The 27,929-nt window shown below is 32.8% G+C and overlaps 1 protein-coding gene across 2 annotated transcripts in view; it reads right to left on the reverse strand.

Annotated features, from left to right (window-relative positions):
* Nucleotides 1-27,929, reverse strand: part of Gug (arginine-glutamic acid dipeptide repeats grunge) — an 84,759-nt gene that overhangs the window by 15,386 nt on the left and 41,444 nt on the right. The window contains exons 8-15 of one of the 2 annotated variants that reach the window (XM_035370632.2): nucleotides 23,258-23,448; nucleotides 22,858-22,977; nucleotides 19,599-19,873; nucleotides 17,846-19,300; nucleotides 9,245-9,392; nucleotides 5,146-5,414; nucleotides 1,725-2,364; nucleotides 1,516-1,643 (exon numbers count right to left, since the gene is read on the reverse strand). In XM_035370632.2, coding sequence (XP_035226523.2) covers nucleotides 1,516-1,643; nucleotides 1,725-2,364; nucleotides 5,146-5,414; nucleotides 9,245-9,392; nucleotides 17,846-19,300; nucleotides 19,599-19,873; nucleotides 22,858-22,977; nucleotides 23,258-23,448 — 3,226 coding nt within the window. The remainder of the gene's footprint in view (nucleotides 1-1,515; nucleotides 1,644-1,724; nucleotides 2,365-5,145; nucleotides 5,415-9,244; nucleotides 9,393-17,845; nucleotides 19,301-19,598; nucleotides 19,874-22,857; nucleotides 22,978-23,257; nucleotides 23,449-27,929) is intronic. The other variant, XM_035370633.2, reaches the window with a different exon arrangement.

Below are 27,929 nucleotides of genomic sequence, written 5' to 3' on the forward strand. Positions count from 1 at the left end.
TTTCTTTTATACCTCATTTTGTTATGCAATTACTCAGTCCAGAGGTTTAGTAAATAACAGGTAAGTTTTATGTCAAAAGGCACAGGTTAAAATGACAGGTAAGCTCATACTCAGCATGACTTGTAACAGAAACTTGGCAGTTGTCATCACTGTTGTTTGCCTAGACATGCTGATCAAAATAGACTTGAATGCTTGAATGATGGTTGGTAAACTAGTTATGCTTTGTCTGTCGGATCCAGTTATTGCCATAGCTTCACGTACAGAAAACTGCAACAGTACGTCCTTTTGAGGAACTACAAATTTTATTGAATAAATATTTTCAATCCTTTTTTCGCTTCCATTGGTTTATAACTTTAATCATCATGCACTCGTAATAAGTCTCTCTACAATTGAAAATGGCATTGCATTTAAAGGTGATTGCCCAATTTCAATCCTCCTTTTTACTAAAAAATCAGCCAGCTCATTACCAAACAGACCATAATATAAAGGCATCCACTGAAGAACAATGGTCTAGCTTCCAGGTTTAAGAACTCAACAGAAAGTTTTCTGAAATAACTAATGTTAATATAAATAATTAAATGATAAACTGCAGTTGTAATACTAAGTTAACTAGGTAAATACACATAGCTGCAGATAACTTTTAATTACAAGAGTCTTAACATGTACATACTTAAGAATCCCATTTAATTACCTTGATTTCATGAACTGCATAAAGAAGTCAAGTACATATATATCATATGATCTAAAAAGAAATTATTTTGGTTCAACATTTAATAAAAATCTGACAAGTTCATTTTTGAGTTTGAGACAGTATGCAACCTCCAAATGAAAGTACAGCTCCAGTACAGTTTACCTTTTCATGTCTATATTTTATGAATGTGTGTCTATTTCATGTAGTGTGTACTGCTTCCTGAAACTGAAGAAATGCTACATTCAATAATTGCTGCTTATTTTTAAAAAAAATTAAGAGCAAATTAGAAATGTTGCACTTCATCTACATAATTTTATTTCATAACCACACAATAATCCACCTTAGTTTCAGCACTTTTTTAAATCAAATAGGTAATAAGCTATTCTTGTTTTCACAATAATTATTTTATTTCAACATTTTTGCTTCTTTTCTCAATTTATTGAGGCAGTAAATGTTTTCTCTGCAGTAAAATGTGGTTAAGCACAAATAAAAGAGTTCTGTGAAAGGTACTATAAATATCAATAGCTAAATCTAAAAACAAAATTCTTTTATAAATATTACTTTTTAAAAACACAACTAAGTACTGGAATAAACAGATGATAAAAAAAAAAAAAAAAAAAAAAAAAAAAAGCATTTTGGTCTGAAGGATAGCCAAAAATGGATTAAATTAGGATTCTTAACATAATATGAAAATATACCTACTAAATACAAATGTGACATATTTAATCAAAAACATTTTTACAAATGACAGCAACAATTTTAACCAGTAATCTACAATATTAATTATGGATAAAGATATTAATTATGACAGAAATAAAGCATACCTAAGATATTCTTCATGCTGGGATATAAGTGGAGATGGATGAGGCATGGAGCCTCCCATATGTGCATACCTTTCACGTTCCATAAGAATTTGCCTTTGCAGCTGCTCATGATGAATTTGAGCTTGTAACTATGGCACAAAAATCAAAAAATGTAGTAATGTGACAGTAAGGTAACTCCTAAATAATTAGAAAATAACTTTAAAATATACCTGATGAGCAAACTGTTCTTCATATGGAGGTCTCAACATCCCAGATGCAGGATGCAAAAGTTCTGCTCGTGGTACAATCCCTGGTCTAGGAGCTCCAGAAGCATAACCAGTAGGAGGCAACAAAGGATGTGTACCTGATGAGGGATGTACACCAGGTTCCATACCTGGATGAGGTGGCACTCCCATAGCAGCAGCAGCTGCAGCTGCAGCTGACACAGCATCATGAGGATGCAAATGTAGGTGGGTATGTGCATGAGCATGAGTATGCGCATGCGTGTGAAGCTCTGGAGCAAGTCCAGCCATTTGTAAACGCAAGAGTGGATCAGTGCCAAGCATATGAGCTCTTTCAGCATTTAAGCGGTCAATTGCAGCTTCAGAAACAGGAACATTTGGTGGTATACCCAGCCTCTCACGTTCAGCTGGGGTATATAAGCCAAAAGGTCCATGATTCATACCTGCATGGGCAGGTGTAAGACCAACTGATGGACCACCTTGCAAGCCACCATATCGTCTCTGAAGTTCTATTACATGTGGATCATAAGTCAGAGGCAAACGTGTTTTCATTTCATATTCGGCTTTCAATTTATCATGGAGATCACGCTCTCTTTTTTCCCTCTCCATTTCTATTTCTAGTCTGTAGCTGTAATTATAAAAAATATAAATATGTGCAAAATGGTCATAAAATACGCATTTAATTCTTTTCAGCTTTCATTTTTATAAATACTTTTGAATTTCATTTATTACAAAGCACATTAATTTAATAATGGATTTTTGTCTTGGTTCTCATTCACTTAACCACATTGGTCTTTCCTTACATTATGTATCTTTTTTATCTTATGCTGTAAGTCCTATCCAATTAAACAGAATTAATTTCTAAAAGTTGCAGAAAGAATATGAAATGCCCTCACCTTTTAAATTATTTAAACTTTATCAAAAAAACAAAGGAGGTACTTATCCAGCTTTTCAAAATGAAATTAATATGTATAGATGAAATATATAAAAAAATTGCTTAATTTTTATGTTTTAAATTAATCACTTTAAGGACTAAAAATATAACATAAAACACATATTTTTAATTCCAATTAAAGTTATATTCCAAGTACTATATCAATAACAGAAAAAAGGTTAAGAGTTCATGCTCTCTCACAGAGCATGTACAATAATTGCTACTTTTGTTGGTGATAAATTTCCGTCATAACTATTTTTTAAAACAGATTCAATTATATTCACTAAGTTAGTATTCTTCAGTGTGGCAACAATCTGTACTACAACAGTTTGAGATCTCAGGAAGACCTCCAATAAATTTGCACTCACAATTGTCCATATCAATATGATTATCTCCCAACCACTATAAGGAACCTGGCTGTGGAAACAGCTGCCTGGTCTGACCTACACAAAAGACCATTCACAAATGGCAAAAATACTGCCTCCTCTCAAAGCACTACCGAAAGAGGAAACATTTGCAAAGCATTATGACTACCTGCCACTCAGAGTCGGGACATTCAGTTATAGCGATTACAATAAGGATCTTATGATCTGAAAATTAAAAATCTGCTGAAGGCCAACAAATGAATGATAACCAAAAACATATAGACTGCCTCGCAAGTTTTTCTAATTCCATCCATCTGAGAAAATGGAATGCCCATGGCTACTAGCGGAGCAAACTGCATCACTCCTCCTAATTTTTTTCACACCCTGAAAGCCCAAACAAATATGCCTTCTTTATACGAACAAACTCCAAAGAAATCTCAGTATAAATGCCCCCATTAAATTATCAACAACTTAAAAAATATATTTTTGTTCAGCCAATGGCTTAGTTTTTAAATCCCTCTCCAACCAACCAAAATACTGAAGTTGCTAATAACCAAGGCTTCAACCCTTTACAAGACATAAATTCAACCTCCTGTTTTCTTTTGAAGAAAGAAAGTTACACCCTATATTTAACTACTGAAAAATTCCTTTAAAATGCACAGTTAAGAGAAAAACTCCCAAGTTCCATTTTCTGTTGCAAATGAGCAATATAGATACAAAAGCCTTGATGCTTTTATCCTCTTCAGACAAATGCAAGCTCAAGCAAATAGCGTAAAAATTATTTTTCTCACGCTAACATCTGCTGGTACATGCTAACTATCAACAATTCAACCCCTGTACTTCTTCCCTTAATCCAGCTGTTAAAAAAATCTTCCATCTCTGTCTATGGCCTCACCCTATAATTTGTAAACTGAAAGAAAATTAATATAGACTGTAGAATCAAATACATAAAAAAAACTTTTATATTTTCAAAACTACTTATTACTTTAAACCTAAATAATTATATTTAGTTTAAATTGCTTGATCTTACATGATAAAATTTTGTAGCCCAGCTAAAATATGATTTTTAGCTGTCTACGCTAACTGATGGACTGTACAACTTAAAAGTTTCATATTACAAGAGTTCTCAGAAAACAAATAAATTATTGAAAACAAACACATTTTAACACATTTGGTTTTTACCAAACACAAGTCTTTGGTAAAAATAGCACTAAAAATAAATTCTAAAAATGAACTTTTGCTATTCTATGAGAAAATTTTTCAAAGGACTATCGCTGATATAAACACAAAAGTTTTAGAATAAAGTTGAATTATTCTAGATCTGAAATGACACCACCTTATTTAGTTGGAATATAAGGAGCTTTACAATAGAAAAATATTTTTTAATTATAGAAATATATGACTTTGATACTAATTTTGATACTTACATATTATTCCTTTGACCATGAAACAGTACAATTTAGTGCCATTTATGGATGTGACTTAACAACACACTTGTAATATCTACACATTTGTTTGATGTATAACCCTGATTGATTCTTGTACCACGTTTTGCTTTTATGAACAAGAAAATAAATTAACTGTTATTGCTGAATTTTTCCTTATGGAGGAGAGATTAAATTTTGGAACTGTTTTCTATACAGCAGCAAGCAGTGGATTAATTTAAAATTATGGGAAAAAGTGTGTATTAATGGACATGATATCGTAAGCTAAGTATAGCTGACAAAACAGTAATAAATTGGAACTATTCCCTACAGGAAATTTATACTCTTAGCATTCTAAACAATGCTTCTGGTAAAATGAGAGCCTAACAATCTAGTAGAAATCAACGAAAGTCATGAAATAGGTTCCCTTCTGTTCATTATTTTTTACATTACACTTTCAAGCCTGTATTTTTTACATGAAATAAGTTCCCCTCAATTAGGAGTCAAAAATACAGGTGGGTTTAAAATATAATTCCATATGACAGAACATCATTACACTTTTTGAACTCAACATACATATACACATTTCAGATCAAGAGAGCAATCAACTGAAATTATAAAAAATATCAATATAAGAACGCTTCTATGCATATGAATATCAAAAAAGCATGATAAGAATTCATCACCTTTCTCTGGCAGCAGCACCATACATTCCTGAACTTAACTGATAATGTAAAATGGGATCAATTCCATGAGGAAGAACACCAATAGGTTGTCCAGGTCGAGCATAGCCTGGAGGGAAAGATGCAGCATGTGGGCGTGCATATTCACTCAGCTGTCTTAAAGCAGGGGTGTCAGGTCCATTTCTTTGAACATGTCTATCAAAAGGACTAAGGTGATGCCCATCAGCCTGAGAACTTGAGCCTGCTTTATTTTCAGGAGTGGAACCTAATCTCTGCAAGAAATAAATTAGTTTTTAATAAAAGAAAAGCACGAAAACATGATTTGCTATAATTTTAAAGCACACTACAAGGCTTATAGCTTTTAACAATAGTTCTTTTCTTAGATATAGTCTTGCATTTTTACTTCCAATTTGCTATAAAATTTGATTTGCATTTCACTGCTTTTAAGTTCTAAAGAAATAACTATGACCTATAATCATTAAAGACCCCAATTAACCAGTGTTTAAAATATGTTTACTTATAGCTGGAGCTGTATATGTTATTTACATATAGAATTTATTGATTATGAAAAGGCATTTTTCAAATGCATTATACAACAGTTTTTTACAATGGGTATCAAAGTATGAATGTTAACTTTTTATTATTATTATTCTTTCATTTTGTTATTCTGTTCTTTTCATCTTTATTGAATGTAGATGTGATCCTATTTTTATCTTTTGTTCTTCAAAATGCATCTTCTTCAATTAAATTGACTTTTTGAAATTTGACTTATGAAATAAAGATCACTCATTCTTCGTTGCTATCTCTTTCTGTTTGCCAAGTTTCATCACTTTCTGGCCACTCCTTCTTGGTGTTTCATTTTCAATGTCGGGTAATGTATTATGGTGAAAATAGAGTGAGTGTGTCATTTGAGTTATCATAGGATGCTGTATCAATATTAAAGAGTTGTGGAGTTAAATTTGAGGAAATTGAGATTGAATGATAGAGAGTTAGAAAAACTATGAATAGAAAATGGACCAAGCGAGGATGAGATGTTGGGAGTTCAAAAGCTAAAAGTCGTAGGATTAAATGAATATCCTGATAAAATTGAGTTGTCATTGGATGTGAAAGGTTTGGTGGATTTTTGGAAAACAGTGTTTCACAGACAGCGACAAGGATCTTTGATCCCATTGGTTTGATTGTGTCATTTTTTTTTACATTTAAATTTTTCTACCTATAGCTACTGTTATGGTAAATTTGGGAATTTCCCATTACAGTATTTTATAGAGTTTACTGTATTTCCTATAACAGTTCCATTTTGTCTTCAGAAAAGTGACAGTTGGCTTGAACAATGGGTTAAAGGGATACCAGATGTAGAGAGTGTGTCAGACAGTAAAGGGAGGATTCAGTTAAAATTTTCACAGTTCAATTAATCTAGTTGAGGAGTTTTGGAACAGACTTTTCAGTTTGAAACAAGTTGAACAGAACTGTCGACTGATGTTTAAAGTTTATCAGAAATGTGAGGAGGGATAGGATTTTGATTCCTTTCTTAGAAACAAGTGAACTAAAAGAAGCATATGATATTATAATCAAACTAAAGAACTGACTTCAATAACTATTTTAAAGAAAATAAAAATATTAAAGAAAGAAGAGTCCATTAATTTCTTTTAATCTGCTCTTGGACAACAGTGGGTTACTATGTATGGCAAACCATCTGTTTATGTTCAACTTGTTTCAAACTGAAAATCTGTTCCAAAACTCCTCAACTAGATTAACTGAACTGTAAAACTTTTAACTGAATCCTCCCTTTACTGTCTGACACACTTTCTACATCTGGTATCCCTTTAGCCCATTGTCAACCCAACTGTCACTTTTCTGAAGTCAACATGGAACTGTTATAGGAAATAAAGTAAACTGTATAAAATACTGTAATGAGAAGTTCCCAAATTTACCATAACAGTAGATATAGATAGAAAAATTTAAATGTATAAAAAATGGCACAATCAAACCAATGGGATCATTTGAAAGATTAGATAATACTGCCTAAGAATCATCTTGTTAAAAAATTATTAGTGAAATTTTATTTTCTTAGTCACATGTATGGAAGAGTAGAACTGGTTATTTCTGTGGTAAAAATATTGGATTATAAGAGCAAGCACTGTAATATACAAAGTGTAAGAAAATGCATTATTTGCACCAGGTTTTTGTTTGTGTTTTGAAACATACGATGGCAGATTTACTTTCTGCGAGAACATATCTCAGAAGAGCATTTCTTAGATGTGGTACTGGTTTTGCCAGGCCATCAACCCTTCATGTGGCAGGGGAGTTAAAGCACTGAAAATGTATGTGTGAGTGTTTGTGTGCTTCACTACAAAAGCCATCCATTTAAAGCCTGTTAGTTGTTTTAGTGCTCAGACATGTATTGCAGCACTAAAATGATTCATTGGTCAATGAAAGAAGCCAGCTGAAATATTCAGTAACAGTGGAACGAATTTTATTGGGGCAAAGAATTATTTAAAATCCTGTTCAAGAGACAAAATTGGTACTTACTTGACCAATGGAAGCACTAAATAAACAATGAATGTTCCATCAGCCCATCATTTTAGAAGCCTATGTGAGGCAGCTGTTAAATCCACAAAGATTCACATGAAAAGTGTTAAAGGATCACAGATGCTGTCAAAAGAAGTTTTCTACATTGTATGGTGGAGATTGAAGTACTTAACACCCATCCTTTAGTGGCTGCTTCTGAAGGTCCAAAAGATTTTTCTATCACTACAGCGGGTCACTTCATTATCAGTTTAAAGTTAAAAAGGTGTGCATGAACCTGATTTTAAGAATGAGAAAATTCCCATCCGTGAATAGTGGAAATTAGTTATACAGATTTCCCACTCATTTTAGAAATTGTGGTCAAAAGACTGTCTGACTCAGTTGCAAGTGTGCAACAAGTGGAGATTTCCTAATTACAATTTATATGTGAATGATTTAGTGTTAATTAAGGATGAAAATTTGCTGCCACATAAGTGGAAAATGGCAAGAATAATTCACACCTATAAACGAACTGACAAGAGAGTAAGAGCAGTGAACTTGTAAACTGTTCCAGGCAAAAGAGATCAATACATAAACTGGTCCAATTTTCCCATAGAAAACTGATTGATTTGATTTATTTATTTTACATTTTAGGTTTACAGTTAGCTTTGTTTAATTTTTATCTGAGGCTGACAACAGTGTCATATGGAAGCCCAGTGTGTTACTACATCCACTGTGTTGTGGTCAGTCAAGAGAGGATCTTCCTTTTTTGTATCTTCTTTTTTTGCTTTGTATCCAGCGTGTGTGTGCGTATAGCTGGAATAAATGTGTTGCTTGCTATGGTGATCCTAATTTTTTCTAGAAGAGTTTGATTTCTGTCCGCCTGTATAATGCGGAAAGTACCTCCTGTACACATTGGGAAAAAAAAAAAAGTTACGATAAAAATGCTTTCTGAAGATTTTGATTATGGAAATGAAATTGCTACGATGCTACTAAATTTACACACTGTTTTAATGAGACTACAACTCTTTGATATTTAAATAGCTCCTCATAAAATTCAAAAAAGTGCTTTGTGGAAAATGTGAAACATAAAATTACTCTATTTCATATGCATAAGACACATTATAAGCAATCAATAAATAATACTAGAAATTTAAATTTAATTATCCTTGTGAATGAGCTGAAATATAAAGTGCCGAATAGATTAAAAAATATTCAGTTTCATTATGTGTAACTAATAATAATTAAAATCAGGCATAAAACCAGTTTCCTACAATGCAAATAAAAAGCAATTTTCTAATTTTTTATTTTGAACTCCAAATATATTTAATAATTAAAGCATTTGACAGTTTGAGATGCAGTTGCGAAGATAATTATGAAGCTGAAGTTTCATGGTGTCTGTATTTTAATGGTAAATATTGCTTTTTATATAATTATACATCAAATCAGACTAATAGTTACCTGATTTACATATCTATTTTCAGATCAATAAATAAAAAATGCTTTTTATGGTCCTTCACATGAATATATTAATGTACACCATAAAAATTTATCTAAAAGTATTAAAAAAAACTAATTTAAAAAATTTGATACTTACTGCTTTAGTCTCCTCTCTCTCTTTTTCTGCAGCTTTCCTCGCCCTCTCTTCTCTTTTCCGTGCAAGTTTTGAATCAGGTACAGGTTTAAATGTAAGATCCGTTCTGGCACATGAATTGAATTCCCCTCTGTTCCAATGACGCAGGAAACTGAAAAGTATTTAATGAAGTGAATACATTTCAAAAAAAATTTATACACATTCAAAACATGCACATATGCAAATATATATATATATATATATATATATATAAAAGAAAAAAAAAAGAAAAAAAAAAAGAAAAACAATTTTCCCTTGTAAACGTTCTGTAGGACCACTGAACAACAGTTTCAAAACAATACTTACAGTTCTACATATGTAGTATACACTGGTGTGCAAAAATCAAGGACGAAGTCGAAAAATTAGCATATCAGCTGAACGAAGAGGCAGAGTGGACAGAAAGACCAATCAGGAGATTAAGTAAGGTGATGTACGGTAACACATGCGCAGATATGCAGGTAGACGTAATGGGGGACTGTCTGAGTAGTATAAAGCATGTTGTCGGTGTAAGATCAGTATTTCCGGCAAAGAGATTGCACGCCATATAGCAGTTAAAATCACACCGAGTTGCTGCATCAGCGAGAAATGGCGAATAATCAATCTGTTAGATGACATCTGGATGCTTTTACCCGAGGTCGAATCATTGGGAAGTTGGAGGAAGGCCACAGTGTGACAAGTGTGGCTGCAGAGTTCGGAATTGCTCACAGCATCGTTTCACGACTTTGGAGACAATTTCAAACTACAGGAACAGCTATCCGAGGGTTTAGTAGTGGTCATCCACGAGGAACCACACCCGCAGATGACCGGTATATTGCCTTACAGGCCGGAGAAACAGGCGGCAGACAGCGGGAGAAATCGCTACACACAACACAGGTGACTGAACGACCGATATCGCGTTTTACCGTGGCTAGAAGACTGCACGGTGGTGGTCTGTTTGCACGACGCCCTGTATGGTGTGTACCTCTAACGCCTGCCTATCAAAGAAGGCGTTCTCTGTGGTGCCGGGAACACCGGAATTGGAGAGACAATGAATGCGGACGAGTACTCTTTACAGATGAGAGCAGATTCAGTCTGAGTAGCGATTCTCATCGCATACTCATCTGGAAGCCGCAATCATCCCTCGAACATCATTGAAAGGGACAGGTATGGAGGTGGCGGTGTTCTCGTTTGGGGAGGCATCATGCTTGGTAGTCGTACAGACCTTCACATCTTAGACGCAGGTTCAGTCAACGGGACCCGTTATTGTAACGAGATTCTTCTTCCATATGTGTGTCTTTTTAGAGGTGCTATGGGTCCGCAGTTCCTTTTCGTGGATGACAATGCACCATGTCATTGCACAGTAGCTGCCGAACAGCTCTTAGAGAGCGAGGATATTGAACATATGGATTGGCCGGCACGATCTCTGGATCTCAAGCCCATCGAGCATGTATGGGATTTTCTGGCAGACGCTTCGCAGCTCGTACCTTACCACCAGCAACGATTCTGGAGCTTCGATTGGCGCTGCAAGACGAGTGGGCAGCAATGCCTCAACAACTCATTGACACCCTCATTCTCAGCATGGGCAGTGATTCTCAGCAAGTGTGCTGTGAAACCTACCTAGCAGACAGGGGAGATCATATCCCCTATTAAAGACTGGATGTTTCTTGCTGGACACTCATCACAAGGATGTTTCGGCCTTCAGTCGCATTGCGCTCCATGCTACTTTTTCAATAAAGCTTCTTTTTATCCCTCTGATTTCTCTTTTAGTAAGTGTTGCTTACATTACTCATGTCCTTACGTTTTGGGGATCTTGCGGTATTAAATGAGTTGATTTGGAAAGCTTTTGTACAAAGTTATATTGAAAAAACCGTCTCGTCCTTAATTTTTGCACATCAGTGTATATCTCAATTATTTGGATAAGGCCAGGGAAGCAGATCATGAATTCAGAAAAAAGAATAATCCAAACTATTAACTTTCATGCATATGGTATATGTTAATTTCTTAAAAATAAATAAATAAATAAATAAATAAATAAAATAAAAAAAAAATAAAATTTGGATTATGTATATGCAGAATGAATTGTATGAGACTATTATAGAAAATAAAGATGCAATTCTGTAGTTTGCAAAGCATGCCCGGACCCGCACACGCTTGATTTTTACACACTCTCGTGCACAGTGCAAGTGTGCATACATGGCTGTCGCCACATACAGATAATCAAGAGTACACTGTTGCTTGGATTTCAGATAACCATGAAGTTTGTATTTTATATGTACTTTCATTTTATTTTACTTACTTAATGTTTCTTAGATACTAATTATTGTTATTAGTTTTGTTTTGTGGAAGTGGCAACAAAACAACTTAAAGAATCGGCAAATGTGTATGTAGTAAGTAGGATTATTAAAAGAATGTTTTGTTATTTACATGAGCAAAGTTTTATTTAAGATGCAAACTTATTTTCAGCAAAAAATGAATACTTTAGAATACATTTATTAGACTCTAGAGACTGTGATATGCTGGTGGCACAACAGTTTTTTTTTTATGTGTAGCGTAAGTGAACACAGTGTATATTACAAAAAATTATCATTAGAATGCCCATAAATATAAAGCTTAAGTGGATTTCTTAATGATCTAACAATAAATACATATCTACATCATGATAAGCCTCCATATACAGGCTGTGATAGAAGACAGAATCACACCAGACATTTGTGCTCAGAGTTAAGTGTGTCATATGCAATATATATATATATATAAATTGTGGTAAGCTCGCCTAAAAGTTACCAAGAGCTGCTGCTCCAAAAAGTTCAACATGTTTAAAAAATACATATGAAAATCAAACCATAAACATGTAAAACATTAAAAAAACAGAATCAGATAAAAAAGTACTGTATATATATATATATATATACTTTGTACTGTGTATATATATATATATATATATATATATATATATACAGTACAAAGTCTGTAATCCGGACGTCCATTATCTGGAATGATCTATAATCCAGACCTCAAAGCCACAAACTTACGCATGCGCGTGATGTGTTTACGCATGCGAGTAATGCATTTACGCATATGCGTTTGATGCGCGCATCCGCTATGCATGCGCGTAAAGCCAGTAAAGGGTTTACCCATGCACGCTTCCAATAGTGAAGAAAGTAACAGAGAATGTTATTGAAAACGAAAAAATTTCGATTGATAAGTTAGTCGGTATTCACAACACAGCAATTTAATGACTTGAACAGTGGAAGAACAAGACGTAACTAAAGAAGAAATTACGTCTGTTTATAAAATTAAAGAGAAAGTATTAGCACAAAAAACGAAGCAACTTAAACAACTTATATTGATAGAAATGTTTACTAAAATGAACAAATAAATATTAAGCTTTTTTTCTGTAAATTTTGATACCCTTTAGATTATAATTGCTCTTTATTTCATAAATTACAGTTTAGTATTTTAAATTGTATAATTTCTGCATGCCATCTTACCAGATTTAAATTGATGATCTATAATCTGGAAAAACCAATAATCCGGAATTGCCGAAGTCCTGACGAGTCCGGATTACGGACTTTGGACTGTATAATATTGAATTAATGAACTGAAATTCATTGAAATCGAAATAAATTTCCTAATACCTACGCAACAGCTGCAAAGTAAGATAATAAAAATTTATTTACTGAAGTAATATTGATTATATTATCTCCTAATATAAAATTAGTAGAATGTATCTAAATGAAGCAACCTAGAAGTATGAAATTTAATCCCAAGAATATTTTTAAAGGAACTTGAATTTAAATCATGAAAAATAAAAATGAAAACTTTTAATATGAAAATTAATAAACCAAGTAATTATCATCACTGATCTGAAATTGGTTGACTTTTCAAGTGGAACAAACCAACCAACATGAGAAAAATCCAATGAGTGTTGCCTCCATGCTTGTAAATAACTTCTGCTACAAGTCGTGACATTGAGAGAAAAATGAAGCAACCCAGAAGTATGAAATTTAATCCCGAGAATAATATTTTTAAAGAAACTTGAATTTAAATCATGAAAAATAAAAATGAAAACTTTTAATATGAAAATTAATAAACCAAGTAATTATAGTCATTGCTCTGAAATTGGTTGACTTTTCAAGTGGAACAAACCAACCAACATGAGAAAAATCAGTAATGAGTGTTGCCTCCATGCTTGTAAATAACTTCTGCTACAAGTCATGACATTGAGAGAAAGAGGCTCTGCATGTGTTGCTGGGGAATGGCAGCCCATACCACATGTAGCCAAAGTTCATCTGGTATACCCCTGGGTGCGGCAAGCTAGGTTAGGCATTTTCCAATCATTGACAAGACATCTTTGATGGGTTATAGATCTGGAGAACTAGCAGGCTAGGGTAACAATACAATATGGTGGGCTAAGAAGAAAGCTTAAACATTCCATGTAACATATGGTCATGCACTGTCCTGCTGAAATGTGGCCACAAGCAAGACCTGAAGGTAAGGAAGGTGAGCAGGCAACAAAAACTCAGAGATGTAGCATTGACAGGTAAGTATACCGACAATGCATATTGGCGGGGGGTGTAGGAATGAAATCCAATACCACTCCACATAATAACACTGGGTGCAGAATCAGTATGACAATGCATAACACAACAGTAGAACAGCCTCTCTCTCCACTGTGTCTCCAAACTCTAATCTGACCACTGTGGTAATGTAGGCAGAAACATGATTCACTTGAAAATAATCATTCCATTCAGATGTCCATCTTTGCCATTCAGTGCACCAAATGCCTGTGATCTAAAGTCATAGGTAAGTAAAGCAACGGACACCTAGCGAATAATCTGTTATACAGTAACAATGTAGAATTATTTGCCGAGACATCAACTGTTGTGTAAAAACTGTATTCATTGTGATATGGTTGCGGATGTGACAATGCATGGTGCCATGTGCACAATATGTCTCTCTTCCTAAGGAATAGTGAGATGAGGCAACCGTCTCTCCTATCAGTCGTTCCCTCCCATTTCGTATTTGCATGACTGTTGCTTGGCTATGTCTGACACGATGACCGATTTTCTGGAATTTTTCCTCCTTTTATATGTGAATCATAAGGGATGCTGTATTGCACATGTGCTGATATTGTAATCATCTGCATATTTCATTGTGATATACACATGATGCACATCTCACACTTTTGGATGGCCAGCAGTTTATTAAGAAACAGCAAATTTACAATATTAACTGCTACAATTTGAGAACTGCACACCACCTTGCCACTTAATGAAATACAAATAATAATAAGTATTTATAACATATTTACACTGAAAATTTAAAAAAAAAAAAAAAATGCTGCTACATGTGGAAAAGTCGAGAGTTGCATTTACGCAAGGTGAGCAGAATAAGAATACGAATGTTTAGTCAGTATGATTGTACTTGTGTGAAGTTTTCTTTGAGTGGAGCACTGTAATACTTTCTAGCAGCATAACGTTTTGTTATAACTTCACAAAACACTTCGTTTTTTAATTAATTTAATATTAAAATTTACATTGTATTTCTTTTACAAATGCAGATTTTTTTCAATTGAAAGACTCAAGTATGAAAAGCTTTACCCACAATCATGACATAAAGTTACATTACATACTTCGCAACTATAAACAGTCTGGTTGTGGTGTTCCTTTTTAATGAAATCTTCTGTTATCCTCAGACTTTACGATAAAACATCTACCATCTCCAAGCAATGGCTTTTGAATGCTGAATTTACTAGGCCTTTCTGTTGCTGATCTATTACTGGCTAATTCTATACTCTCAATAGGAGTTTGCAAAAGGAATAATGCAATCTAATAGAAAGTTGCAATATTTTCCATGCATTTGTCAAGGATACATCAATGTAATTAGTAAATATTGGCCAACACAATTTTTTTCCATGAACCCTTATTTTGGTGCTGGTTACTAAAATGTCACATAAATTGGCCTCTCCAATTTTTGGCATTGTATTGTTCAATATGTTGAGGCTAAGATACAAAAACCATTTTCCTTTGTATTCTTGAATAACGGGAAATTTTCTAATGTACGGTACCTCGATGTACGCATTTTCAAAGCATAGATTGAATATCACCCAGGGCATCTAAAGGCATGAGTAAAAAAGGAGGTTACTCTTATTCCGCTAGCCACTGCACCAACGCAACACCTATTTTCCCTTCCATCCCGACATAAATACAAATAGCTGATTGAAGTATTATGGTAAGCGGTGACCTTGGTTAAAAATAGATCACCCCTAAAGACAGCAATTCTTTCGCTAAATTTTTTCAGCAAAAATACTTGGTCAAAAATTTTGCTTTAAGTATGAGACTCATTATTATACGCAAAATTATTGTTGATGACAAATACTTTTTTACAGAATATTTATATACATATTTTTATACACAATTATTTCAACCGTTAAGTCAATGCAAGCTTACCTTTAGTACTTCACTCAAGGAGAGAAAATGCTATTTTATGTATTAAAGTTTATATGCATATAAAGATATAGAGCTATTACTTTCAGATCTCCATAAAACATGCCATGAATATAATTGTACTTTATTCTGTCAAGTTAAAAATCTTATAATTATGTGCATGGCACAAAGAAGTGCCACTAAAGGACAGCCATTTCTGAAATAAAGTAGTGACTTTTGCCAAGAAGCCTATAAGATCTTTATCTTCTAGGACTGGGATAACATTTAAAAATTTAAAAAATCTATATATAAAATCATCCTTATGGAGTAAAAAGCGAGTTAAAATTAAACAAGAGGATGGATTTGCGATAAATTTAATTTTACTAACAACTAGCCACTTAATAATTATAATAAAAAAAGAAAAATATATAGTGATTTCAATAAGTCTAGCTAGTTTAATTTCACACGTCTACCCAATAATTGATAACTATAGAGATATAAAGAACTGCATTTATTACTTTTATATTGCTTTGTCAAGCAATAACAAACAGATTCAATCCGAAAGAAAAATTAAATCTCTTCTGCTTTTCAAAATGGCAATACATTGGTACATGAAAGATAGAAATATTTAACTTTGGGTAGAGGCGATGTATTTCTTTTACATCACTGAATATGTTGATTAAATTGGAAATACCTTGCACTTTGCTAAGTGACTATACATTTTCTTTTAAATAGTCGAGTTTGTAATTAAATTTAAAAGACAAATATTTTAAGCTAGGGCTAGTGACAATGCATTTCTTTTAAATTGCAGAGTTTTCTGATTAAATTTAAAATATAAATTACTTATACTTTGCCGAGTGTCAACAAACTGCTTTTAAATTGTTGGGTTTGTGAATCAAAATGTCACTAAACTTGTGCATTAAGAAAATAATTTAAAATAAATAAATAAATAAAATTTTAAAAAAATGTGGGCTTTGAGGTGCATAGATTTAGGTGCAGTACTAGAAGTGCTCAAATTTTGCCATGTTTAGGAATATACACACATACATACAGATACTTTATTATTTAATAATAGAAATGAATTAGATGATTAAATTTATTGGAAACAGTTAATACTGACAATGAAAGATACATCCAAATTGAGCACAACACAGAACAACATCAATAGAATTAAGAATTAAAAAAAGAATAAGAAACTTGCTTCAGAAATTCTGACTTCATAAAGAAATCAGCATCATAAAATGTACTTGAATTACTGAAAGCTTTTTTCCTGCAACATTGATCAGCGCTATTTCTTATTTTAAACCAGTCATTTAAAACACAAATATTCAATTTCTTATAATTTCTGCATTCCTTTTTACATTAAAATCAGTTAACAGAGAAGCTTTTAGGTACCAGTCTCTTCTCATATTTTATATAAAAACAACATCAAATTAACTTACTTTACTCTGCTTTCAAAAAATGTTTAAGTTCTTTTTTTAAAGTTCCCGAATTTTTCATATTTTACTTCTACATGACAATGTCCTGGATCATTCAGCATAAAGTTCTTGTCTTGATGTTGTACTTCATTTTATGGGGCAAAAACAGATATCATAAAAATATTACAACAGCTCTTACACTCGCAGGATTTCCCTTCTCTTGACTATTTTCTATTCCCAAAACAAAACTGATTTTCAAGATTCTAAACCGACTTTATTAGCAATACAATGTCTGAAAGCTGTGATTAAACATTTGAAACAAGTCCTTTTTGAGAGCATCATGCACGTATTAGAAACATCTATCAAGAATAATAGTGAATCACAATTTTTATGGGAGGAGGGGGAGGAAGAGATTCAATAAATGCATTAATACATACATTATTTTGCATTTTTTACAGCTTAATCATGGAACTTCAGGACAGCATTATCTTGTAAATATTATTATGATTATCTTTGTACACATTATCACAGGTAGCAAGCTTAGGGTTTGAATTTTTTAGATACAGTTAGCAAAATACTAAATTTTTTATAAGAGAGTTTTTAATTAAAGAAAAAAATGTTTCAATAACCATTTAGAGGTGGGATACAATACCTTTCTTAAAGTTATTATTAAAAAGATTAAATATTATCGTTTCTAAATTTGACTTTCAACGCAAAAGATTACAGATAGCTAAACTTACATGGCTGATTGACTTCTGTGGCACTCAACATCCTCAACTCTGGGCTCAGGACTAGGGCCTCGAAATGGAAAATGAGGCTCTGCTTCTTCTTCTTCTTCAATGGTAACCGGTTCTTGTATTACTGAACACTTTTCTGACTCAGGCTGCCGTTCAGATGAAACATGCATTTGATTTTGAGGTAATGTGACCTGTGAAGGAAGATTTGCCACATAAGTTGTAGGTGGTAAATGTTGTGAAGGTGTAGGCAAACCAGACTGTGGATGCAACTGTGGCAAAGGGTGCGGCCGAGGCAAATGATGAGGATGATTGCTTGCTTTCAAAGATGCTTGCTGACCAATCCCTATTTGAGAATACAGAGAATTTTGATGTGCTGGCTGTGGCACTGGCTTTTGATTTGGAGCACTTGGTGTACCTTGGCTTTGTAAGGAATATGATGATGGAGATTTTGAAGACCCATGTGAAGAAGACTGAAGAGGCACTGATGAATGTGATGACACAGGTGGAGATTGCCGAGATACTGAACTTGGCTGAGAGTTACGGGGGAATGTTGATGGAGTGTCACTACTATGCGTATGTGACTTACTTGGAGGAGGTGATTCTTGGTACTGCTGTGGATTTGTTGTATATGGCGATGAAGTTGGTGGAGGTGTATGAGTGTTATTGGGAGAATGGGAAGGAGTAGTAGAATACTTATGTTTTATTGGCTGAGGTGGCATTTGAGGAAATGGAGGTAAAGCAGGAGGATAGGGATATTGAGGTGAGAAAGGTCGATAATTAAATGCTGACATAGATGATTGTGAGGTAGCTATAAGAGTCGAATGTCCAGGATAAGGCATTTTAGAATGGTTATGATAAGAAAGTGAAATTGATGATGATGCTGATATGGAACCTGTCACAGTACTATTTGTCATTGCTATTGATATGCTATTAGAGAAAAGAGCTGTAGATGAAGCAGGAGCATAAGCGTGAGGATGATGCACAGGTTCATGAACTAATGACGGAGGAGGTGAAGCTGCAATATCAACAGGTTCCATTTTTATATTTTGAGGAGAAGGACCAGGATACTGATGTGGATTTGGTATAATGGCTTCTTCGGGCTGTTCTACACTTGGCGACTGGTATCTAGTTGGTTCTGTGACAACTGGAGAAGAAGGCTCTTCTGGAGCTGGGGCAGATTCCTCTAATGATGGCCCATAGTTGACTGGTGAAGCAACTGGTGATGGTGTATATGATGCTGCAGTTACTTCTTCTTTAACTTTTTCTATGAGTTCCAGTTGCTCAGATGGATTTTCAGACTCATTATTCTCTGGTGTTTCTTCTACTTCATTTGTAATTATTTCTTGTTTTATTTCTACTGGGCACAAAGCCGGTTCTGGAGTGACTGGTGGTACAAATTCTTCTTTAACAGTAACGGGTAACTCAGTATCTGCTGTGGTGGCAGCTGCTTCAAAAGGTCTGACAAAAAAAAAAAAAAAAAAAAAAAAAAAAAAAGAGCTTTTAAAAGTTAAATCACAGAACGAATTTAATAATTATACCAAAAGGATAATCATGATTTCATAAAAAAGAAAACTACACTCCAAGTAATATTATTAAGAATAAACATTCTTTCCCAGCAAAAGTACTATTTTGTTAAATAATTATCATAAGAAACTCATTTCTTTTAATTAAATTGTAAATGATTTAACTCTAATAACCAGCACACTAGTAATAATTAGAAAGTATATCAGAATGTCAATAAATATATTTTACATACACTTCTGGTTCTGTCTCATTTGCAGCTGGAAGCTGAGGTAATAATGGAGCAGGACTTGGAACAGGACTAACAGCAGGGCTTGGTGAACTAGGAGCTTCTACATCTGGAACTGCTTCTTCATTTGAAACACTGCTTTCTGTGCATACAGATTCAGAAGGACTCTCTGATCTATTTTTCTTTTTTAAGTTTCCAACCTTCTCCTCTTCTTCATCTTCTACAGCATTTTTTTCTTCTTTAACCCTCTTTTTATTTTTTGAAGAATCTTGTGGTTGCTTCTGAAACAAAGTCAACACCACTCTTATTTTAAAATTTCTAACAAGGAAAAGTTTTGATGAACTCATTTTAGCATTACTAAAAATCAACTTATATTTTTACTGAATTAAGCTGCTTTTTTATAACATCTTTGAAAAATTGTCCAACAATCTATTAAACTAGGAATTGGTAAATTAATAACAAAAACGCTGTCTTTCGAAATCAGGGGAAAAAATTATAAACATTTTAAGCAACACTGCATAAAATACTGGATGTATATAATACTGAAACAACTTCTAAAAATTAAAAGAAAAGGTTTTCCTTAACTACCTATATAAGACATTTCTGAAATGCTCAGAGCTCTTCACATTAATTATTCTTGTCTTCTTTAAAAGGAAAAATATTTATTTGCATCACATTTAATAGAGCGTTATAAGCAATATTTAACAATTTACGATCAGAATTAATGCGAATTAATGAACTACCTCTAATTGAATAGGAACATTAGATATTCCATCCAAGATCTGATTTAATTCACATAATTGTTTACATGAACATTAAAACAAAATGCTTCAGCATAAGTAGGATATACAAGACATGTTATATATATATATACAGTCAAAAGTCGTTAATTCGGACACCCATAATCCGGAATGATCTATAATCCGGACCTCAAAGCTACAAACTTTCTGCGCATGCGTCGAGTTCACGCATGCGCACAGGCGTTTACGAGAGCGCATAAGACTCTTACAGCTGCGAATATGTTTGTGCGCATGCGCGTTTAATGTGTAACGGAGTTATACGCTAAGCTAAAGCTATCTAATTCAGTTAATGTTGCAGATTGCGTTGTTCCTTAATCTTCGAATTGGATCCGGCTTATTATTTTTTGCAGACTGTTAGAGCAATTTTATAAAAGTAAGCTTGAACTTTCGATTATGTCAAATAGAATTTCGGATATATATTTACTACAAAGCGAAAGTATGTTTTGAAATCCGAAATCTGTTTATCAATTTCACGCTGCTCTGTGGCAGAGGGGGGGGGGGCAGAAACGTCATTATTAGTTTATGATAAATTAGAAAGATTATGTCAAATAGAATTTCCGATATATATTTACTAATATGTAATTTGTATCTACAAAGCGAAAGTATGTTTTGAAATCCGAAATCTGTTTATCAATTTCACGCTGCAGATTGGAAGTTGATCTGTCAGCACTATCCTTATCTTCAGAGCAGATGTTTTTATTTTATTTGGTTTATAATTCCATACTAAGTGTAGTATTTCATCTCGATATACTCTGTCTTTGATATGATTTAAATCAAGTTCCTCGTCATTATAATTCGCTTCCGATAGTGAAGAAAGTGACCCAGAGGTTATTGAAAACAAAAATATTTCGATTGACAAATTAGTCGGTATTCTCAACACAGCAATTATAGGACTTGAACAGCGGAACTTTGTAACTAAACAAGAAATTATGTCTGTTTAATAGAATTAAAGAGAAAGTATTATCACATGAAATGAAGCAACTTACATTGAAGGAAATGTTTAATAAAGTAAACAAATAAATATTAAGCTTTTTCTTTTTGTAAATTTTGATACCCTTTAGATCATAATTGTTCTTTATTTCATAAATTACAGTTTCATATTTTTAATTTTGTAATTTCTGCATGCCATCTTACCAGATTTAAACTGATGATCTATAATCCGGAAAAATCGATAATCCGGAATCGCCGAAGTCCCGACGAGTCCGGATTAACGACTTTTGACTGTATATATTAAATACAGCTGATAAGTCTTATCCAACAAAAAGATAAGGATCTGTAATACGCTAAACAGTGCGCCAAATCCCAGTAACAGTGTGCAATAAATTCAACTTGTTTGGGTGCCATGGATCACAAATAACACATTAACATGAAATTTTATTTCATACTTCAAAAATGCACTAAAAACGAAATGTTAATGTAAAATGCACTAAAAACAAAATGGCTATAAATTGACTAAAGACGAGGAAAGAGCGAGATGGCTTTCACAACAAAAAACGAAGATAAACTGAGAAAGTATTTTTTAAAAAACAAGACTCAAACAGGATCTAAATGAGTAAGAAATTTTTTCGCATATTTTTCTGTCAAACAAAAGCTGCAGTGTTTGTCAGTTTTGTAAGAGATGCATGTTTGTGGTACTTTAAATACCAGTTTTTTAAAAATGATGAAACTTGGATATATATGGTTATGATCCTGAAACCAAGGTTTAAAACTTCACAAGGAAACCATCTAGTTTTCCTTACGAACAGCGCCCACCAAAAAATTAATCTCAAAATTATCTTGATTATTTTCTGAAAGCAAACAGCATTTCTCAGAATATAAATGAACATCAATATTAAATTTCATCTATCTAAATTGACTAACTTGACAAAAGACCAGTATCCCATGAAACTGTGGCAATTTTCGTAAAGAAGTTTCATTAATTTAATTTCCAATTAATAACTTCAAATTTCATCACAGTTTTTAAAAAGCTGGTGCTGGCAAATTACACAAGTAAGATAAGAACTTTTCCACTTTCCTTAATCACTAATTACTATAAGGAATTAGGAATTTTTATGTAAATTTTAATTTCAGAAAACTATTCAGAAATGCTCTATATGGAAAACAGCTGACTTTGAAAGTTGATAAAAAGTGGTAAACATGACAAGTCTTCAATTTACATTTCTTTCATTTTAATTAAGTAAATATTAAACAATCTCAGCCAACCACAGTTATTCTCTTAAAAGACTACAAATGAATAATTTAAACCTCAAGTAAGTCAAAAGCACATATTTCATGTTGAACATATATCTTTAAATATTTAAGAAATTACACTTTTATGAAAACATCTACTGTAATTTTAATTACAAAAATAACTCTCAAACTTCAAGTATGATTTTTTAAAACATTTTAAAGGGAAAAAAAAAATCAAAGTATTTTCACAACTGTCAGTATGCTACATTAAAAATATTGAGAAGACAAATTCATACTTTTTTTTTATCACGGTCTAAACTACCAGTGCTACAATTGCTTGCTGCCCCAGGAGATTTTCTCCCTGCTTTTGTAACCGCTGCCCCAGCTTCATTACTGATTGTCTTAGGGCTTTGACGCTAAAATATGCAGCGACAGTACATTAATTTTACATTTAAAACATACAAAATATTAAAATTATGAAATTTTAATAGCTCAGCAGAGCAAAATAAGAATAAAAGTGTCAGTTTTTTTTAAAAAAATAAATGTAAGAAAACAGCTTACATTATGCTTTATAACAGGTACATAGACAATTATTAAAGCAGCTTTATAGAGTTTAAAGAAGTTAACTTTGGCGATACATGACAAAGATACTAAAACAAATGCTTTAATTTTTATGAAATAAAAAAATATTCTCACCTCTTTACTTCTTCTAGTTCTCATTACATGTTTCCCATTAACACCATCCTCTTCCTTTACAGGTTGGAAAAGAAATGGTAAATTATCCTTAGAATCAACTGGACGAAATTCTCCATGTTTTTTATAATATAGTCTGCATTCAGTGCACATAACTTGCAAATCTTTACCTACAGGAAGCCAGTCTTTTGAAGCTAATTAAAATAAATAAATAAATAAGAATTTATTTGAAACTACTAAAAAAGAGCAATATGATTATGAAAGGTGCACAAGTAGAATTGGCATAAAAACATTACACTACACATATTCACCCATGTTTTTTGCATATTTTTATGTTAATAAGGTGAAACTTAGTGCCAACATGAAATCTATTTGGATGACATAAATCCTAATAAATCACAAAACTTCATGAAAAGAGTCACTATTTTATTGGATCCAGAATAAATACAAAAAATATAAAATAGATTAAATATGGATATTTCTCCGATTTTCATTTATGCAGCAACAAATTGCTGTATACCTGGGACACCTCATACACATGGTAATCTGTTTCTGCTTAAAAATTAGATAACTGCACAAATTTGGCACTGTGCACACTGAAGAGTAAGCTATCACATTTGTCAACTGGCAACCTAAACACGCTAAGGTTGCCACAAAGAGCAATTCAGATAATAAGGAAGCATTGGTGGATTCAGAATTTGATAAAGAGGCTACAGTTGGCAGGGTGGAGGGAAAAGAAAGGTCAAGTTGAAAACGGGGTGAGGAGTAACAATTCCATTTCGGATATAACTCAGAAGATCATTGACCAGGATCTCATTCCTTAAGATTTCTTGAAGTCTGAGTTACAGTAAAACCAGATATATTCTGGCAAAACTGCAACAGTACACATGGCCAAGAAAACTTAATAGTAACTCGATGATAAATTTTTCCCATGTTTCTCCTGATATGCACCTTTAAATTCACCTATTATCCTCATCACAATTATATATAGAGGCAGTCGCAAGGATAACTAATAAAACTGCCTATAAAAATATAGATGAAGAAGAAAACCTGGCATGCAATTCAAAATTTGACTCGAGGTTATAGAATGTGACTGCTCTAACTCCTGCAACTGTCTGGAGGCTATGACTGATGCTGAGTGTGACTGAATAAAGAATAAATTCAATCTATAAGGCATTACTTTGTTGTTGTTTCTGGAATTTTCAATAAATGCTTAGAGATTTTACAGATGATTTTCCACACCACTTCTACTTGCATATTCTGCAGTTTATAAATGTTTGATAAAAGGAATTACTTTTGAACATTAAGCCCAGTTCTTTAATGCTGAAAAATTCCAAACTATACCATAGATCGATAAGAATACTGTTTTGATATACTCAGATTATATCATCATATAAAACATGGTTAGCCCTCCCACTCTCAAAAAAGGTAAGACATTCCATAAATGGATTGGATTATTTATTACAAATACCACAACAGACGCAGCAGATTTTAAAAAAGTAATTATTTTTATTTATTCTAACAACTAATGAAATAAATGAAACAAAACAGTTAGTTAATAATGGCTGACAGTTAACAGCTATATTGGTAACTAAAAAAACACAAAAGATTGAATTATCATAGCAATTTCTTTTAATCACAAGTCCGGAATTCAAAATTAAAGCAATTAAAGATAGTCTCCATCACAGATTCGCCATGGTGTATATACAGATGAATAGGATTCACCAGGAACTGAAAGTAGAACTACTAAGAACTTGTTATTATTGGCTTGCTAACAACTTTTATAAAAATCAAAAACTAATCATTGGCCCTGCTGTCAAAATCTGTCACTATGATGTTTTAATACCCTCTGAACTGTAACAGACCTATGTCAGTTCTCAACATGAATAATGATTAATAACTGGTTATGAACTTGTCTGCTTTCTATGTATGATTCTGCTATAATATGTAAGTTCAATTCTCATCACATTCATGTATGTTTACTTTTTCTCCAATTAATTAGATTTTATTTTGCAAACTCACCTATACCCTGATTTATTGCATGTCTTGTTTTTCCTATCACATTACTTAAAAGCATTCGCATTTTGCCTATTGCTTATTATTATGTGTTTTCAGCAACTACATCAGTTCGAAGGCTTTCTCGATTAACAGATTTTATTACTCTACTAATTCCAAAAATTAATATACAATTTGCTTATTATTTTTGCTAACTTAGCCATGTGTGGGGAGGGGAGTATTTCTTTCTGAATTTAGTTAATGTTTTGAAGTAAGTTATTTAGTTAATGTTTCTGAATTTAGTTAATCTTGTTTGTTTTTGGTATTGATTTGGTAAGTCTAACTTTATTTGATTAGGGGTAAGGTCTAGCCACCTAGGCCCCTGGTGTGTACACCATTCCACAGAGGAGTTAGCCAATATAAAAGATTTGCTTCAGATCTCACAATATATCTCTTCAGAAGAATTTCGTGAAACATTTAATTACAACAGTAGAAGAAGCTAATGTCAATAAAGTTTTTTAAATTCATGGGCAGGGAAGAGACAAAATTTACTGTGTTTTAAACCCCATACACTGTCAAAATTTTTATTAATTTATAATTTATTTTTTGAAAGAGAGAATTATTGATAAGAGCACTGGAGATATTTGAAAAGAATAAAAATGACTACTAAATTTATTTGATTTCCATAAGAAGGGTAACAGATATCATAAGGTGTAACAGAAATCAAATTAGTAAAATGTTTGTGTCTGCACAAGGAAAACATAACTTGCTTCACACCAAATATAACTTTTGATTCATAACGTGAATAACATGTTCTCTACCAGAAATTAATTGGAATCAAAATCTAAAGAATATCTGAGGTGGCTCCAGAATCCTGAATTACTAAAGTCACAGTTTAGGCATCTCGAAACACTCTCAGAAGTATATAACGCAAGATTTTATAAAGCCCATCCCCCACCCATAGAGACAAACATTAGTTAAAGCATGTTAAATTTTCTACTGAAGATTCCTTTCCTTTAAACTTTTTAAAAGTTTTCAGCATTGAAATTTTAATTCAACCATCAATATGCACTGCTGATTGATCATAATACAGTCACGTATAATCTCAATACAGTCACACTCAAAGATGGTGCCTTAAATTGCATAAATTATTCATATGGAGCAGCTGTATGGGTTGACATCTTCATTCAAATGAAAACTGGTCTTTGTCTCTCAAAAGCACATTTTGGCTTTTGAGCAATTCTTAACAAGGCTGACATAACAAATATAAGCTTTGTAAAATCCACCAGTAAAATTCGTAAAATGATTACAGTTTGCAAAGATGAAAATTTAGACACTGCAAGCGATACATTCTACAAAGGATGGAAGAATGCTGAACAATTTTGCTGCTTCACAAACATTGTCACTTTTAGCATTCATTTTTCAGAACTGCATCAAATAAAAACTTGTAAAAACACTACAGTCTAGCCTTTTTCCTCAAAGTCTAATTTTCAAACAGCCAGTACTCCCAAATTTAAACAATTCCAAGAAATAAGTCAAACATCCTGAAAATTCTTGAAAGATTCTAACATCCCAAAAGCTTACATTCTAATTGTTATTCAAATGAAGATTTTTTCAGCATTGTGTTGCAATCATTCCTTTTTTAAATATTTTGAAAGTATTCGATTAAAAGGCTATAGATAATATTAAGCGGGTTTAACTTTCAAGAAAAAAAAAAAAAAAAAAAGAAAAGAAAAGAAAAGAAAAGAGAAACTTAATTAAGATAACTGACATTTCTCTACATCACTCATAAACATTCTGATGGCTTTAAATAATTTGTTTAAATTTTTTCAGTATCCTTTACTTCAGCATCCGATGCTCAGAAAAAATTCAGAGTACATAATTAGATAATGTATAATAAAACACTGCTGAACATGTACAATCAATTTTTTTTTAATTAAAAGAAAAAATCTTATGTGAACACCATGACTTCCGTGTACGGCCTATTAAATTATACACATTTTTTGCTGCACTTTAACTGCACTGCACTAATTATTTTAACATAATTAACCAATCTTTCAAGGTTAGTTGAAAATGATATACAAAATTGCAAAATTTGAGATTAAACATCCCGAACAAGTTTCGTCATACGGGAGTGAAACTTCCTATATTTTTATTTTATCACACAAAGTATAAAACTTTTCCAAATTGGAAGACCATATTAAAATTGGCAAAAAATTCTCTCGCAGCCGCCAGTTTGTCCAATTTTTTCCGAGCTTCACGATTGGTCACATTGTCTAACATTAGACACCTGAGAAGAAAATTAAATCCTTTATATGACACTGTGTTCCATAAAATTTCAATGACTGATCCATCAGTAGCCCACAAATATTGCGTATTTATATGTGATGATTTATGCAAGCCGCACAGATATAAAAGCCCAAAAAGTGCTCAAATTTCCACATCATTTGTCGTTTTGGCATCCCGATCTCTGGTGTAATTTACCGATATTTTTTCAATACAAATATTTGTACACTCTGCAATGGATTGCATCATTTTAGCATTGGAAAACAATTCCCAACTTTCTAGAGACTCTGTTATATTGCGTGCAGTTCCTCTTAATACTGGTAAATGAGTTATTCTATTTTTAGAAGATGTTTTCCCTTTTTAATTTGGTTTTCCTTTCTGCCAAACTCTTATT

Source organism: Stegodyphus dumicola, chromosome 4, assembly GCF_044657685.1.
Source record: "Stegodyphus dumicola isolate Sdum_Otavi_A_Nest chromosome 4, ASM4465768v1".
Lineage (NCBI taxonomy): Eukaryota > Metazoa > Arthropoda > Arachnida > Araneae > Eresidae > Stegodyphus > Stegodyphus dumicola.